This window comes from Humulus lupulus, chromosome 7, assembly GCF_963169125.1.
Source record: "Humulus lupulus chromosome 7, drHumLupu1.1, whole genome shotgun sequence".
NCBI lineage: Eukaryota > Viridiplantae > Streptophyta > Magnoliopsida > Rosales > Cannabaceae > Humulus > Humulus lupulus.
Genome location: NC_084799.1, coordinates 207,958,136 through 207,974,357, shown reverse-complemented (window position 1 = coordinate 207,974,357; position 16,222 = coordinate 207,958,136). Strand labels below are relative to the sequence as shown.

At 27.0% G+C, this 16,222-nt stretch overlaps 1 protein-coding gene across 2 annotated transcripts; it reads left to right on the top strand.

The window, feature by feature from the left end:
- The first annotated feature begins 5,352 nt into the window (after positions 1 to 5,352).
- Positions 5,353 to 15,616, top strand: LOC133790173 (probable fatty acyl-CoA reductase 4). Of its 2 annotated transcripts, XM_062227706.1 has the most exons (10): positions 5,353 to 5,511; positions 6,068 to 6,171; positions 7,436 to 7,638; positions 8,694 to 8,794; positions 12,170 to 12,365; positions 12,465 to 12,626; positions 13,163 to 13,244; positions 14,094 to 14,363; positions 15,125 to 15,255; positions 15,391 to 15,616. In XM_062227706.1, exons 1-10 carry the CDS (start codon positions 5,430 to 5,432, stop codon positions 15,539 to 15,541), a joined length of 1,482 nt encoding a protein of 493 aa, XP_062083690.1. In that variant the 5' UTR covers positions 5,353 to 5,429; the 3' UTR covers positions 15,542 to 15,616. The 2 variants fall into 2 exon arrangements, with proteins under 2 accessions (XP_062083690.1, XP_062083691.1); XM_062227707.1 differs by lacking the exon at positions 14,094 to 14,363.
- Positions 15,617 to 16,222: the final 606 nt, after the last annotated feature.

The following is a 16,222-nucleotide window of genomic DNA, read 5'->3' as shown; positions in this document are numbered from 1 at the left end:
TTGTCACGCTCAAAAAATAAATTTTTTTGAAAATCAAAACTTGCTATTTTTCATTAAGTTCTTGTCAGTCTGTTGCTGTCCTCTATTCAATATGGATGAGGTAAAATTTTGACAATAAATTTGATACTTTTTGTATTTAAAGCATTTATGCATAAACCTTGTTCTTATAAAAGTATATTTGGTGAAATAATATAAATCAAATCTTGTGTTCTTAGGGTGTGTAGGATGATAAAATCCTCCTTTATTGGGATTCAAATTCATCTACAAAATCCCTCGTTTCCTACATTTTTTTTTATATTTTAAACAAGCGTTTATACTTTTTTGGATCTTGTATTTTAAAAATTTATTTTTTGACCCTATATTTTATAAAATAATTCAAATAGACCCATAAACTCAATTTTGATAAAGAAAAAATTGAATATAATAACACAATTTTTAAGGAAAATTATTTTATGTTTGTTCTGAATTATTAGTTTTGGTGAATTATTTGTGATTTTAGTTGAGAAAACTTTGACAAAAATCGGATTTAGGGTTCTATTTGAACCATATTTTAAAAAACATAGGGTCTAAAAAGTAATTTGTCAAAATATAGGGTCAAAACAAGTAATGAGACAAAACACATGGTCCAAATAATTAATAGGACAAAACACAGGGTTCAAAAATATATAAACTCTTTAAACATAGTATAGAAACAAAAATAGCTAGTATTTAGGACCCAACATATACAAATTGGAAAGGTTAGAGAAGTAATTAGTTGATAAAAAAATTAGGATACAAATATCACAAAATATATGGAATGATTATTACAACAAAAAGAAAATTATAAGTTTTTTATTTTTGTGATATTTTATGAACACTTTAGGTTTTTTTTCCATCAAAGTTTACCTAATAAGCTTGGAAAAAAAAAATTACCCTTTATTATTTGAAGAAAATATCAAAATATCCAATGGGACCACTTTACATGTCATTATTCCTTTAAAAGGCTTGGAGAAAAATGTCTCTCCATAGTAGGGATGCACATTTTTCCCATAGGGACTGGGCCTCGCGGGGACTCGCCCCTAATGTGGCGGGGAATCCCCGTCTAAATGGGGAATGGGGCGGGGACGGGGATAATTTTTTATCCCCGAATGTTAAATGGAGCGGGGACGGGGATAACAATCCCCGCCCCGACGGGACCCAGTTAAATTTTTATATATTTTTTTAATATTTTATATATTTCTTTATGTGTTATTGTAGTATAGTAGTAACTTTTTTTATTATTTCCATTTTATTTAGGATAATGTTTAATATTTTAAATAATAAATATTGTGAAGTATTTTAATTTACATATAATTTATAACTTTTATTTTTAAATAAATAGGTTCCCCGTAGGAATTCCTCATCCCAATAGGGGATTCCCCACCCCGCCCCCGACGGGGAATAAATGAGGATGGGGCGGAGACGGGGATTAAAAATATAAATGAGAACGGGGGATCACTCCCCACCAATTCCCCGCCCCCGTATGCATCACTACTCCATAGGCTTATTAAGTATAGTTATGTCACTTTATTATTGAATGGTTGCCATGAATTTCAGTGCGCTAAAAATCTTTAATTAATTAATGTTGAACATATTGTTTGGAATTTAATGGTTGTGATAATGTCCTACACTTCTTTTCTTAAGATTGAATATGATTTCTTTCATATATATTTGAATTCGTAATTCGTGTTTTGTACTTAATTTTAAAATTAAAATTTCTTACAAAAATTAGTTCCTATTTATAACATGTTCAAATGTTTTTATTTAAATAATATGTGCTATTTAAAAAAGTACATTAGTTAAACAACTTTATGTTTTGGACTTTTCAAATAATAATAAAATAAAAAAAAACTTTGCATGCATTAAAGAGCCCACGTTATTAGTTATTAGATATATATGAGTTTGATAACAACTTAAATTAATACTACTCTTGTTTTCTTAAAAAAAAAAAATATTAATACTACTCTTAATTATTTATTACATTGTTTAATTTAATTTTTATATTTAGAAATATAATTTGAATTTGAGAAGTTAAAATTTTAAAATAAAAATTTATTTATCCATAACTTGTTGAAATTTCCATAACAAAACAGAAATGTTAAAAAGCACCCTAGGGTATCCAACACTATATATTATTATTGGTACAAATAAATATCGGGTTTCACATGTTTTAATTCAAATTGAAATATGTGAAATCCGCTATTAAATTACACTAATGACGATATGTCATATTTCTATATACTCTTTTTAAGTAATAATATGTGCACACATAAACATTACACATATTTATGTGGCAAATCACTTTTACTAGTGAGACTCATCTTAAACAAATATGATTGATTGAAGTGATTTTTCACACAGGAGTGTGTAATATTTGTGTGTGCACATAGTAGGGCTGAGCATAAAATCCGAAAAAACCGTGTACATCGACCTACCGAACACCAAAAAAACCAAAACCATTTAAACCAAAAACCAAAAAAACCACCGACGGTGCAAACCGTCATTGTTCGGTCGGTTTTGAAATTTTGGGTGAACCGACCAATAAAACAGAAACCGACCGAACATAATAAAATAATAATATAATATTATATAATTTTTAATAAAAATAAATTTTTTTAATTATGTTTCAAACTTTAAAATTTGTAAATGTAATTATGTTCTATATATTTATGTTTTAAAAATGCACAAAAATGGATTCCAACAATGTAAAATTTTTAATTTTTTAACTAAAACTTTAAAAAAAAAAACAATAATCAATTCGGTTTGGTCGGTTAAACCGATCAAACCGCAGTCCAAAACGGTCGGTTTTTTTTAAAACTGGTTTGGTTCGGTCGGTTTTTGGATTGGACCAATCTGGACCGAAAACCGAATTCTGGATTTTTTGTTGTGAAAAAACCGCCCAAACCGACCGATGCTCACCCCTAGCACATAACATTACTCAATTAGAGGTATTTACAACAAAAATACCTAAACTTTGCATTTGGATCACTTAAATACCTAATTATTATTTTATACCTAAAATACTTTCCGTCAACATTTTATTTCAATTTAAGTACCTACTATTAAATTTTCGGTAAAATACCAAATAAATACGTACGCAGCTAATTATTATTGGTCCAGATCATTTGAAACTTAAAAAAATATTTAAATTCAATTTAAAATATTAAAAAATTGAAAAAATAAAAATAAATTTTTCTTAAATTGAATTTAAACAAAATCAAAAATAAAATTTTAAAATCACTAAATATATTTAAACCAATTTTTGATTTATTAAAGTAACTAATACTACAAAAATTGATAAAAAAAACTTAATAGTACATATACGATTAAAGAAAGATTAAATCATAAAAGTTACAGCAAACTTAACTACCCAACAAGATTAAATCTTAGAACATTAAGAAAATAAAAATAAAAAAAACGCACAAAAAATTACTGTTTTTAGGTATTTATTAAACCCAGGAACATCATCACAACCAATTCATCTTTTTTGCATATGCAAAAAAAAACTATAGAACTATCTCAAATGAAAAAGAAAAAAAATGAAGAAGATGAGGGACAATGGGAAGAGAAGAAAAATAATTTTCTTATTTGTATTTTAATTTCTTTTGTTTTATTTAACAATATAGTTTTTTTATTAATTATATTAATTTGTAATAATTCTTTGTAAAATTAGCTTTTTTTTAAAAAAAAAAAAATCAAGAAATAAAATATAAAAAAGAATTATAAGGTAGACCACTAATACTCTGGCACATGACATCTAATTAGTCGTGTTAGCACTTAACATAGTTGGTAGTTACGGAAGTAGAGAAACATAACGTTCAATGTTTTTTCCACAAAAAAAATATTATGTATATAAGGGTATAAAATGAAAAATATTAAGTATTTATGCCACAAAAATACCCCTAAATAAAAATATAAAGTAAAAAACATATTGGTGCTGGTTGGTAACAATTAAAAAACTAGTTTTTTATTTAATTAATTAAAAATTTGACAATTAAACATAAAATAGTATTTTGTATTTTGTAATTTTATTTTTATTTATTATTTTTTTAAATTTTAAACAAAATTTATTAAATTTTGAAAATAGAAAATTTCCACTTTCAAATTTTTTTTAAATTATTTTCGACTTTTAGTTTCTTTTTTTCTTCTCCTCTTCTTCAAATCACCACCTCATTTTATATTGTTAAACAAAATATAAAAATAAAAGTTATCAAACGTATTTATTATTTTTTATTTTTAAAAACAAAAATAATTATCAAACATATTTTTATTTTTTAAAAATAAAGAAACAAAAATAAAAATAATATTTCTACTTTAGTGTTTAAAATATTCAAAAAATAAAATTTTTACCTAACATAACTATTATAATTGTTTAATATTGTTACCAAAAATAATTAGAAATAAATCAACTACTTTTTCCCCAAAAAAAGAAAAGTGGTAGTACAAATTCAAACCTAACAACTCTGGTCCCCAAGCTCTGCCATTTCTCATAACAAATGAAATGACACGTATGTACGATAATAATAAATATTTATTTCTGCAATAAAAAATTAAAACAAGAATAAAAAATTAATAATATTACTGAAGTGATATTTAGGACACGTGTCTTAGTTAAATTACACTTTATAAGTTTTTTTCTTAAAAGAAAAATTAAACAAATTTATATGGCTCCTCCTAATTATTTGTTTTGTTTAATATAGGAACGTGGTTGAAAAAGACTAATTTTCAAACTAAATAAAAAATAATAATAATTTAGCCTCTTTTTTCAATGCTCTCATAAATATGCACTCTTCGGCTAACTTTGTAAGTTTTGTCCCTCCTCTCTATATATTTTAATCTATATGGTAAAATACTCGAATTTTCACTTAACCAAAAACATGAGTTGATTAGATATTTGGGAACAATACAAGGATTAAAATGATATTTTTCCTAATGATAATAATTTAGTCTTTTTTTCAATGCTCTCAGAAATATGCACTCTCCCATTAACTTTGTCGGTTTATCCTCTCCTCTCCATACATTTATATTTTGTTCCATTTTGTAAAACATAATGTCCAAATTATTATTTAATAACAAAACACAGAAACTGATCGTATGTTTGGAAAAAACACAAGAACTATAATTGTATTTTCGCTAATGATGATAATAATTTAGTCTCTTTTTCAATGCTCTCACAAATATGTATACCTTTCCTCTCCTCTCCACATATATCCACATTTTTTCCAATTCTATCATAGCCTAGATAATAACGAAAGAGAAAAAAAAAATTTAGTATAAAATAGGGTTGGCTCTTACAACAATCTTCACAACATTTCTTTATATCAAATTAAAATTTCTTCATCTATCTCCCTCTTTCTTTCGATATTATTCTCTCTCTCTCTCTCTCTCTCTCTCTCACTATATATATATATATGGAAATGGAAATGGAAAGTATGCAATTTTTGGAGAACAAAACAATTCTAATTACTGGGGCCACTGGATTTCTTGCTAAACGTACGTATAAATTTCTCTCTACACACATTATGTATATTATGTTTTACTTTATATATTGATTTTGCTATGTTATGTTATATGCATATTATATAGTTAGGGAGCGACTACAGCGCATCCCTTTTTTTCAACACCGGTGCATCCTTTTTTTATTTCGGTACCTGAATAGATAAAATCCCAAGTTTTTTTATATGAAGGTGTACATTGTATGTATTTAGAATATCCTGAAAATTTTCAAGAAATTCTGAATAAATTATGGTACCGAAACATGTCTAAACTATCTGTTACACTCGTACCTGTTTTTTTGTGTGCGCATGTAAAATTTGACAGTTTGAACTCTGTTTTCGGCTGCGCAAACTATTCAGAATTTCTTGAAAATTTGCAGGATATTCTAAATACCTACAATGTACACTATCATATAAATTTTTTTGGAATTATAACTATCCAGGTGCCGAAATAGAAAAAAGGATGCATCGGTGTTGCAAAAAAAAGTGATGCATTGTAGTATATATATATATATATATGTATATGATAACTAATTTAGTAAACTTGGATGCAGTGTTTGTGGAAAAGATACTAAGAGTGGTACCAAATGTGAAGAGGCTCTATCTTCTTCTAAGAGCTTCGGATAGCAACACAGCCAGACAACGCATGCATACTGAGGTTTACTTAACTATATTACACATAATACTCAATTTGGAGATATATATTTATCATATAAATAAATATAGGATAAATATATATATATATATTTATATATATATATATTGGGTTTTTTAGATGCATCAGTGAATACTTTTCTGTTTTTGGCTTGTGAAGTATTTTTGGCGATATTTTTTTATGATCGTTTATATTATACTTATTTAGAGTATTTTACAAATTTTTAAGAAATTTCGAATAATTTATAGTGCCGAAAAACTAGGTTTAAATAAATTATTTGTCATGCGCATAAAAAAAACACTCACGTGTGCGACAAATTCTTTACTCTTGTTTTCAACATTGTAAATAATCTAGAATTTCCTGAATGCTCTATATAACTATAATATATATTTATATGTTTGCGTTTTTCTAGTTCTGGAACCTTATTAGGTGTTACAGAAAGAAAAAGGATATTAGGGAAACCGGGCATGCATTAACAATATAATTAAGGAAAATTTAGAATATTTTACAATATCGAAAATTAGGTTCAAATAGGTTGTTTTCCAGGCACATAAAAAAAATTAGTCACGCGTGCAACGACGTGTTTAAACCTTGTTTTCAGCACTGTAAATAATTCGAAAGTTCTTGAAAATTTGTAGGATGTTCTAAATAACTAGAATTGATAAACTCAATTATATAAAAAAAAATCATGTCGAAAATTATTCACGGTAGGAGAACACAAAAGAGGCGCACCAGTGCGCCTTTTTTTTAGCCCCCTACCAAAGAGAAATCCCATATATATATATGGGTGTGTGTGTGTGTGATATTTATTTTAGGAATATTGGGGGCAATAATACCCAAATTTTTTCGAAAGTTGTACTTTAATAAAAAAAATTCGGGTATTAAAGTGCAACTTTTGAAAGAAAAAAAATTGGCTATTATCGCCGCCAATATCCCTTTATTTTATGATGAAATGTTTTTGCCATTCAGCGCCCTTACATTTATTTATTAGAGTAATGGTATGTGCACTGCATCTAAATATTACACACAGTAATATAACAGTGTAGTCTAGCTAATCACATTTATCAAAACCGATATTTACTGTTTTATTAAGTAATGTCACTTCACTTTATGTAATCATTACTCTATTTATCAATAAAAAGTTTGGCCACAACGTCGTGCATGAGCTTGGCCAACCCTCGATCTCTTACATTAAACTATCAATAATTAGAGTCTTTATTAGTGATAATTTATGGAAAGTTTCTCAAATCTCCAATTCCTATATTAGGTTATAGGAAAAGAAGTGTTTAGGGTTTTAAGAGAAGAACGAGGCAAGGATTTTGATGAGTTTATAAATGAGAAATTAATAGCAGTGGCTGGAGACATTGCTTATGAAGACCTAAGAATTGAAGATGTTAATTTAAGGCACCAACTGTGGGACAATTTGGACATCATTCTAAATTCTGCAGCCACGACTGATTTTTATGAAAGGTACCTACCTAAGTATTAATATTCTTCATTAATTATTTTAATTAATAATTAATAATAATAATGTGTATACATAGTCAATGTAGATAGAAAATTAGTAAACCCTACAATATTGACTTAATTAGCTAAAACATAAAACGATTTTTTTTTGTTTTTTTCCGTTAATTTTAACGGAATATTCTTATATTTAACAGAATATTATTATATTTGAAGATAAATTGTAAATATGACTTAAACTTAATTAAATAAATAATTAAACAAATTAAAATAAGATATTTTTGAAATATTTTACAATGATAATTATTTAAAAATAATAAAACCATATATTTTATAACTTAAATAAAATTTAATTAAACTTAAACTTAATATTATATTAAACATATAATATATAATATTTTGTTGTCACTGATAAATTAAAAAAATAGAATAAACATAAACTTAAGCAAAAATAAATAAATTAATTAATTAACTAAAATACGATATTTTAAAGATATTTATGATAATTTAAATAATTAAATTATATTTATTTAAAAATAATAAATGCATACATAAAATTTTTTTATCTTATAAATTTGTGTGATATTTTGTTTTTTATCAAGTGATTGGTGCTCTTTTTTTTTCATCAAATTCACACCAAATGACATTGTGAGATACATTAGAAATTAAAAATAGTTGATACAAGTAAACTACTGTCTACACTATAACTTTTTTTAATCTTATTTTATTTCTATTATTAATTTATTTTTAAATATTATTGTATTTTATATATATGTCATGTAGTTATATAAATATATATTTATGTTAACGTTATATTTAGATGTTATATATATAAAGATTATTGATACAGATATTTATATATACTATTGAACTATAATTTATTTTATTATATATATATTAAAAAAAATAGTGAACTTATTTTCATTAATAATAAATATTATTTATAACTTTAAAATTAAAGAAATTTGTTCTATTATATATATAAATTAAGAATACCAATTTTGTATGGTATAGTATATTTATTATTGTTGTTGTTAATTAATGAATTAATAATATTGCAGATATGACGTTTCACTGGCAATTAATACAATGGGAGTGGTGCATATGCTGAACTTTGCCAAGAAATGTCTTAAACTAAAGACTTTTCTTCATGTCTCTACTGGTAATTGTCAACCATTTTCTTTTTAATTATTAATTACTTGCTTATATGTAGACATATTTCTTTAAATGGGGATAATACTATTACTCAAATATTGCATCTTTTTCAACTATTGTATATAAGAACAAGGGAAAGTATATGCTTAAATTTATATGACTATGATTTTTAATTGAGTGTTACTATTTGGCAGCATAATTAAGGTGACTAATAATTCATGAGGTGGTACAAATTAGTTTGTTAGCGATATCTCGTAATATTTATTAAATTAAAATATGTGAGATCGATATTAGGTTTCACCAATAACAGTATATGCTACTTCTTTGTGGTATTGGACATAGTGCCTCTTAGCAATACTCTATTCATATATAGTCTATATATCATTATGGGAGTTAGGTAATAAGTTAGTTATACATTAAATAGTACAGCCTATTGTTAATTTTTTTTTTTGAAAGGGACTACAACCAATTGTTATGATACTTTTAATAAAATGGGCACAATTTAGTAGTGGTCAAAGTTTGGGGGCAAAATTACTAATTATTCTACATATGACATTACCACATCAACAACAAAAAACTACATCATCATTTTGTTAGCTACCTAAGACAAATTCTAACATAAGTCTCTCGTTTGAGTAATGGATATAGTTCGGAAGGAATATTTAATATTGTGAATTATTTAGAGAGCACGATCTGAATTGGTCATAGTTCGAGGGCTCGACAAAAATAATATTTATTTATTATGTCAACAATGTTAGAGAATATACATTTCAACAGAGGAAACATCAAGATTACAACTATAAGCACAAATTTTACAATATAACTCATAAAGAACAAAATGAGAAGACTACAACTCTAACCAAAATCTATACACACATAAATATATAATAATAGATGACAAGATATATATATTTTGAAGAAGAAAGAATACAACACAAGACAATATTATACAAATAACAAAATAGAGATAAAGATGAAGGAAGAAAACAAACTTCACTCACACTACCAAAGTTAAGAGTAGTGGGGATTACTAAATTTGAACAAGGTTCGAAACCTTTGTCCAAAAACTTATTTATCCCTATTTTCTTAGCACTAAGGGACACTCAAAGGTTAGAAAATAACTCTCTGCAATAATCAAGTTTTTTTTGTTTTCCTGCCAAGTGCTAAATGAATGAAAAACTCATATTCACAAGTGGCCCAATAGTCTAATTATAGGGTTTTGAGACACTCTTTGAATTTCAAATTCCACCAAACCCTTGAATGTTACCAATGTTACCACGAGGCTCTGCCTCCTAGGTTGTGGCCTGGGTTACTCTAGGTCGCGGCCTAGAGCTTGTAACCTCCCAAATTTTGTACTTTGCCACAAAAACATCCAAACTATTCCCCTTTCGATTATCTAACTTCCATACACCTAATGGAGTTAAAATCACTTCTCCAACAACCATATAACATAATGGCTCAAGAAATTCAATCTAGAAATGTGTAACTCTCATTTTACACATTACTAGGTAATCTTTTGGAAGTTACAAATTGTTATTGACTTCGTAAGATATGTAACTCCCAAAAGTAGGGATGTTCGCGAAGCGGGCGATCCGCAGTATTTTGCCAATTTATTGGACTGCACCACATATACAGTTTGAACAATTTTCCAATTTGCACTGCATTGACCTCTAATCGCATAAACATCATAGCAAAAATTCGGTGTGGTGTAGTACGGTGTAAGCAGTTTATCCCTATCATCAAATAATTTAACAATTAAAAATTATAATTAATAAAGCTCATAACTGTAGAGTGTTTAACAAAACAATAAATATACAACAAACTAATAAACTTTTAGCCAAACAATAAAAATACAACAAACTAATAATAAAGAAAAAAATGTGATATATAGAAGTAAATGTTTTAATTAAGGAGGAATATTTTTATGTTGAAATAGAATGTGTGTTAGCATCCTATGAAACATACTAATTTTTCTAGATGTAGTCAAATTGAAAAAAAATATATATACAAATAAATTAACATATATAGTTTGAACCACATTTCTAAAATTCAAAACTGCAAACCGCACCGCACCGTGTGATTTGGCAAAATACAAACTACAACCGCACCGCGAAAGTTTCCAAAACGCAAATTATGATGAGGTGTGGGCGGTTTGTACGGTGTGGGTGGTTTTAATGAACATCCTTACCCAAAATTATGTTACAAATATGGGCACACACATTTGTCCCACTTAGTATTTGTAACTATCAAATTATGTTATGTGACAAACTCATTTTGTCACATTTATTTAATCTTACATTATATTATTATAAATAATATAATCCCCCACTAGATTAAATAATTCTTCTTTTGTAACAATTATCTAATCAATCAAGAATTATATTAAGAATATAATATTCCCCCACTTGAATAAATAATTACTCTCTCTATAGAAACCATATTGTATATTAGTGCATAAGTTAAAATGTCTTTGGACTTGAATTTTATCTTAGTGTAATTATCACAAAGTTTGTTGAATTTTTGGTTGCCGAAGCATTGAACCACGACTCCTTGATAACAAACTGGTGATAATACAAACACATTTTCTATGCTCACTTGAGAACCACTTGTCTCGCTTTGCACTATTAATTGTCATGTGCACATTCCATTCATAGACTTTTTTTTAGAATGACTCCGAATTCTCATGAGGAGTGACACCACCCTTAGGTCTATATAGTTAGAACTCTTACAGTATTTTGTTACAGTAAAATACTTGTCTTTTCAAGAATGAGTTCTATTAATTAAAAAAAATTCGGTTTTAACCCTCATTTTAGTAACGCACTAGTACTATCATATCTCAAATGAGACATATTTGAGTACTACTAATATTCACTTGATTGACTTGTTATTACCTATTGAACTTAATACTGGTTAAGTAACTAGTATTAAAGATATGTTACCATCAACTGTGAATCTCTTTAGAAAGTTCAAGTCTTATCCCTCGAGATGTACTAAATCTATTCTAAAAGATATAGTTATTTTCCAAGTTTCACTTTGAGCTCTCAAAATTAATTCCATTTCGAATCACTTCTTTTATTATGTAATGCATGCATCTCTCATTATGTAACTCCGAAAAGTATGCTACAAATTTGCACACACACATTTGTCTCACTTATTTATTTAATCTAACATTATTTTATTATAAATAATATAACATACAATTTACACATAAGTTTTCGTATATATGGTATATAAGTTTTTGTATAATCTATGCATGTGTGTTGTTTATATAGATATGTGTTCCTTGGATTTTTGGTTTTGGCTAAACTATAAAAGAAAGTTATTGGACACAATTTATTATGATATTCAAGTTGAAAACTATACGTTTTATCCATGCATGCAGCTTATGTGTGTGGAGAAGTGAAAGGAATTATACAAGAAAAGGCCTTTCAAATTGGCGAGACACTTAGGCAAAATTGCCCCAAACTTGATTTTGAAGTGGAAAAACAACTTGTAGCACAAAAATTGTATCAACTTCATGAGCAAGAAGCTTCAAAAGCTGCAATTACAACCGCAATGAAAGAGCTTGGCATTCAAAGGTCTTTCATTTTTATTATTATATTAAGCATTGAATTTATTTCTATGCTTATTATGTTTGGAATATATGGTTATGTTTAATTTGATTTAATTAATAAAAGGGCAAAACTATTTGGATGGCCAAATACATATGTGTTTACTAAAGCAATGGGAGAAATGTGCTTAGAACAAGCCAAAGATGATCTCTCCATCATTATCATACGTCCAACTATGATTACCAGTACATACAAAGAGCCATTTCCTGGTTGGATTGAAGGTTTGAGGTAACTAGTAATAATAATTATTTTTCCATATATATATATATAGGGAGCGACTACAACGCATCCATTTTTTTTTGCAACATCGATGCATCCTTTTTCTATTTCGGCACCTGAATAGTTATAATCCAAATTTTTTTTATATGATGGTGTACGTTATAGCTATCTAGAACATCCTACAAATTTTCAAGAAATTATGAATAAATTATGGTACCGAAACAGGGTCTAAACTGTTTGTTGCACGCGTGCCTATTTTTTTGTGTACGCGTGTAAAATTTGACAGTTTGAACTATATTTTCGGCTTCATAAACTATTCAGAATTTATTGAAAATTTGTAGGATATTCTAAATACCTACAATGTATACCGTCATATAAAAAATTTGGGATTATATCTATCCAGGTGCCGAAATAGAAAAATGATGCACCGGTATTGCAAAAAAAGATGATGTGTTGTAATCATTCCCTATATATATAAATATATATATGTATAATATTATTGATCTTCAATGTTTACATGTATATATACAATATGGTTTCAACAGAACTGTTGATAGCGTAATTATTGGATATGGAAGAGGTAAAGTTACGTGCTTCTTGGGAAGTCCCACGTTGATACTTGACTTGGTAAGTATATATAGTACCAACCATGATCTATTTATTATCAATATATATTGTGATCTTTTATAGAGTTTTTTTTTATTAGGTTGGACTCTATATATATTCAGTAGTTAAGATAGTTTTATTTAATGCATCCCTCAACCATATTTAGAAGGTTATCTTATCTCAAATAAAACTAGAACTCACATCACACAATTAAGGTCTTATATTTGTCCTATTCAAAATTATTTTGATTATCAAGTATTATTTGCTGAAAAAGTTCTTAGGGATTGGTCCACTGAATATGAAAAGTGTGTTGATTGAATTTAGAAATTAGTAATCTAAAAGTTATGAATAATAAAAGCAAAATAATACATTTTGAAGACTAGCTAGTTCATATATAATAGCATCCATTCAAAAAGAAATTTCCATGTAAAATGAACAAAAAATGGTTAAAGTCTTGCATTATATATTGAGAAGCTTCTTAGGGAGGGACATTTTATATTTTCGGCACTTTGAGAAATTATATAACCTAATTTTTTTATATGATGGCGTACATATAAAATAATTACAGCAGACATCCTACTAATTTTTTGAGAATTCCGAATATTTTACATTTTCGAAATCATGGTTTAAATATGTTGTTTTACACGTGTATAAAAACAATAAGGTACTAGTACAACTAAATAAATCTAAATAAATTAAGTACGTGAGATTCACAAAAATAAATTAAAAAAAATTATATCGTTATAGATGTTATGTAGTAGTGTACAATTTGTTTTGAATTAATTTCAACAATTGGTGAAGCTATTAATATATAATTTAAATTATTTTTTAACAAATTAGTTTGTTTGAAACTATATACTATAATTACAGATACCAGGTGACATGGTTGTAAATGCAATTATTATGGCAATACAAGCTCAAGAAAAAAACTCATCTGGAATTATTTACCAAGTTGGATCTTCAATGAGAAATCCTATAAATATATCTCAAATATGTAATTTAATCTTTCGTTACTTCACTAAACATCTATTGGTCAATAAAGAAGACGAAAAACCCATCAGAGTTGGCAAGTTGACACTCTTCAAACACATCACTACTTTTAGAATGTACATTGCAATTCGATTTGCATTACCATTGAAGGTACGTATATTTTGCTCATTAATGATGATTATTCTGTAGGGACTTCACTTTAAGTTTTACCGGTGGGGCTTTCAGTGTTCTCGACCTTTGAATAGCTTTTAGCGTGATTCTTTTTATAACCGTGTATATTGTAACTATTTAGAGCATCAACGGAATTTTTCAGAAAATTCTGAATAGTTTACAGTACCGAAAACTAGGTTCAAACATATTGTTGCACTCGTGACTACTTTTGTTTATGCACGTAGAAACAACATGTTTGAACCTAGTTTTCGGTACTGTAAACTATTAAGAATTTTCTGAAAATTTACAGGATGTTCTTAACAACTACAATATACACGGTCATAAAAAAAAATTGCGTCGAAAATTGTTCACGAGTCGAGAACAGTGAAGAGCATCACCGGTATGGCTTAAGTGAAGCCCCTATCGGAGAATTGTCCAATATATATATATCATCAGATGTAGTCTAGTTCCATTCTGGAGTACAATAAATTTCTAAAATATTACTTCTAGATCGAGTACTATAAATTTGATCATTAATGCAATGTTATTCCTAAATTACTTCGAACTTCTCGATCGAGAAAGGAACGACAACCCTACAAGAACAACACTTCATCTGAAAAAGAAAGCAAAAGCATTTTAGAGTGTGTGATACCTCAATAAGAAAGCATTTGTTTTTTTTTTTTAGTATTTTTTTTATATTGTGAAAATTTAATAAAATATTTTTCCGTGAATTAAAATCACCTTTTCACAATAATATACAGATATGGCACCTAATAAATAGAGTAGCAAGTTTTGGATATAACAAGGAGAAGCACATTAAAAACATGAGCAAACTCAAGACAATATTGCATTTGGTTCAACTCTACAAACCCTATGTCTTATTTAACGCCATGTAAGTTTCTTGTTTTTTATGATTATCTCTTCATATATATTTTATGAAAATTAATTTTGAATCTTATGTAAAAATAATTTTGATAATTAACAAGTGAATATATATACCAATTAATATATTGAATGTGTTTTGTAGATTTGACGATATAAACTTGGAAAGGCTACGACAAGAAGCAAAGGATGAGAAACTCATTGAAGCATTTAATTTTGATCCAAAGTGTATAGATTGGGAAGACTACATAATCAACACTCATATTCCTGGCCTCACAAAATTCGTCTACAAATGATTTATTATTATTGTTATTATTAATAAATTGATGTTTAATATTATTATATGTAATAAGTGATTATGCAAATTGTTTGCGGAAAATCCTTTGAATAATTTTTCTTATAAATCTTCTATGTATTAAATAAGTTATTCCATTGTGTAATATAAAAGTCTCTAAGAGAAAAAAATAATAATAATTTGCTATCTTAAATATTTTACGATAACATTTTCATTTATTATATTATTGTTTAGATATACTTGAGTAATTTTTTTTTAGTTTGAATTAGGGTTGATTATTCAATCTAATCCATGTTTCTCACATCTAACCAATGTAATCTAATTAGATGAGTGATAATATGTACACCTAATATATGTACTCAAACATTATACACAGTAATATGATACTAATTTTTTAAACAACGAGTCTCATTATAAAAAATGTGATTGGTTGTGATAACCAACATCTATGTCGTATAATTTATATTTTATGTATTTCATGTATAATTTATACAACGAGTCTCATTGTATTTTATGTATTTCATGTATAATTTATATTTAAGTAAGTTTGTGTAATATAAAAGTCTCTAAGAGAGAGGAAAAAAAATTGCTATCTTAAGTATTTTAGGATAACATTTTCATTTATTATATTATTGTTTAGATATACTTAAGTAAATTTTTTTAGTTTGAATTAGGGTTGATT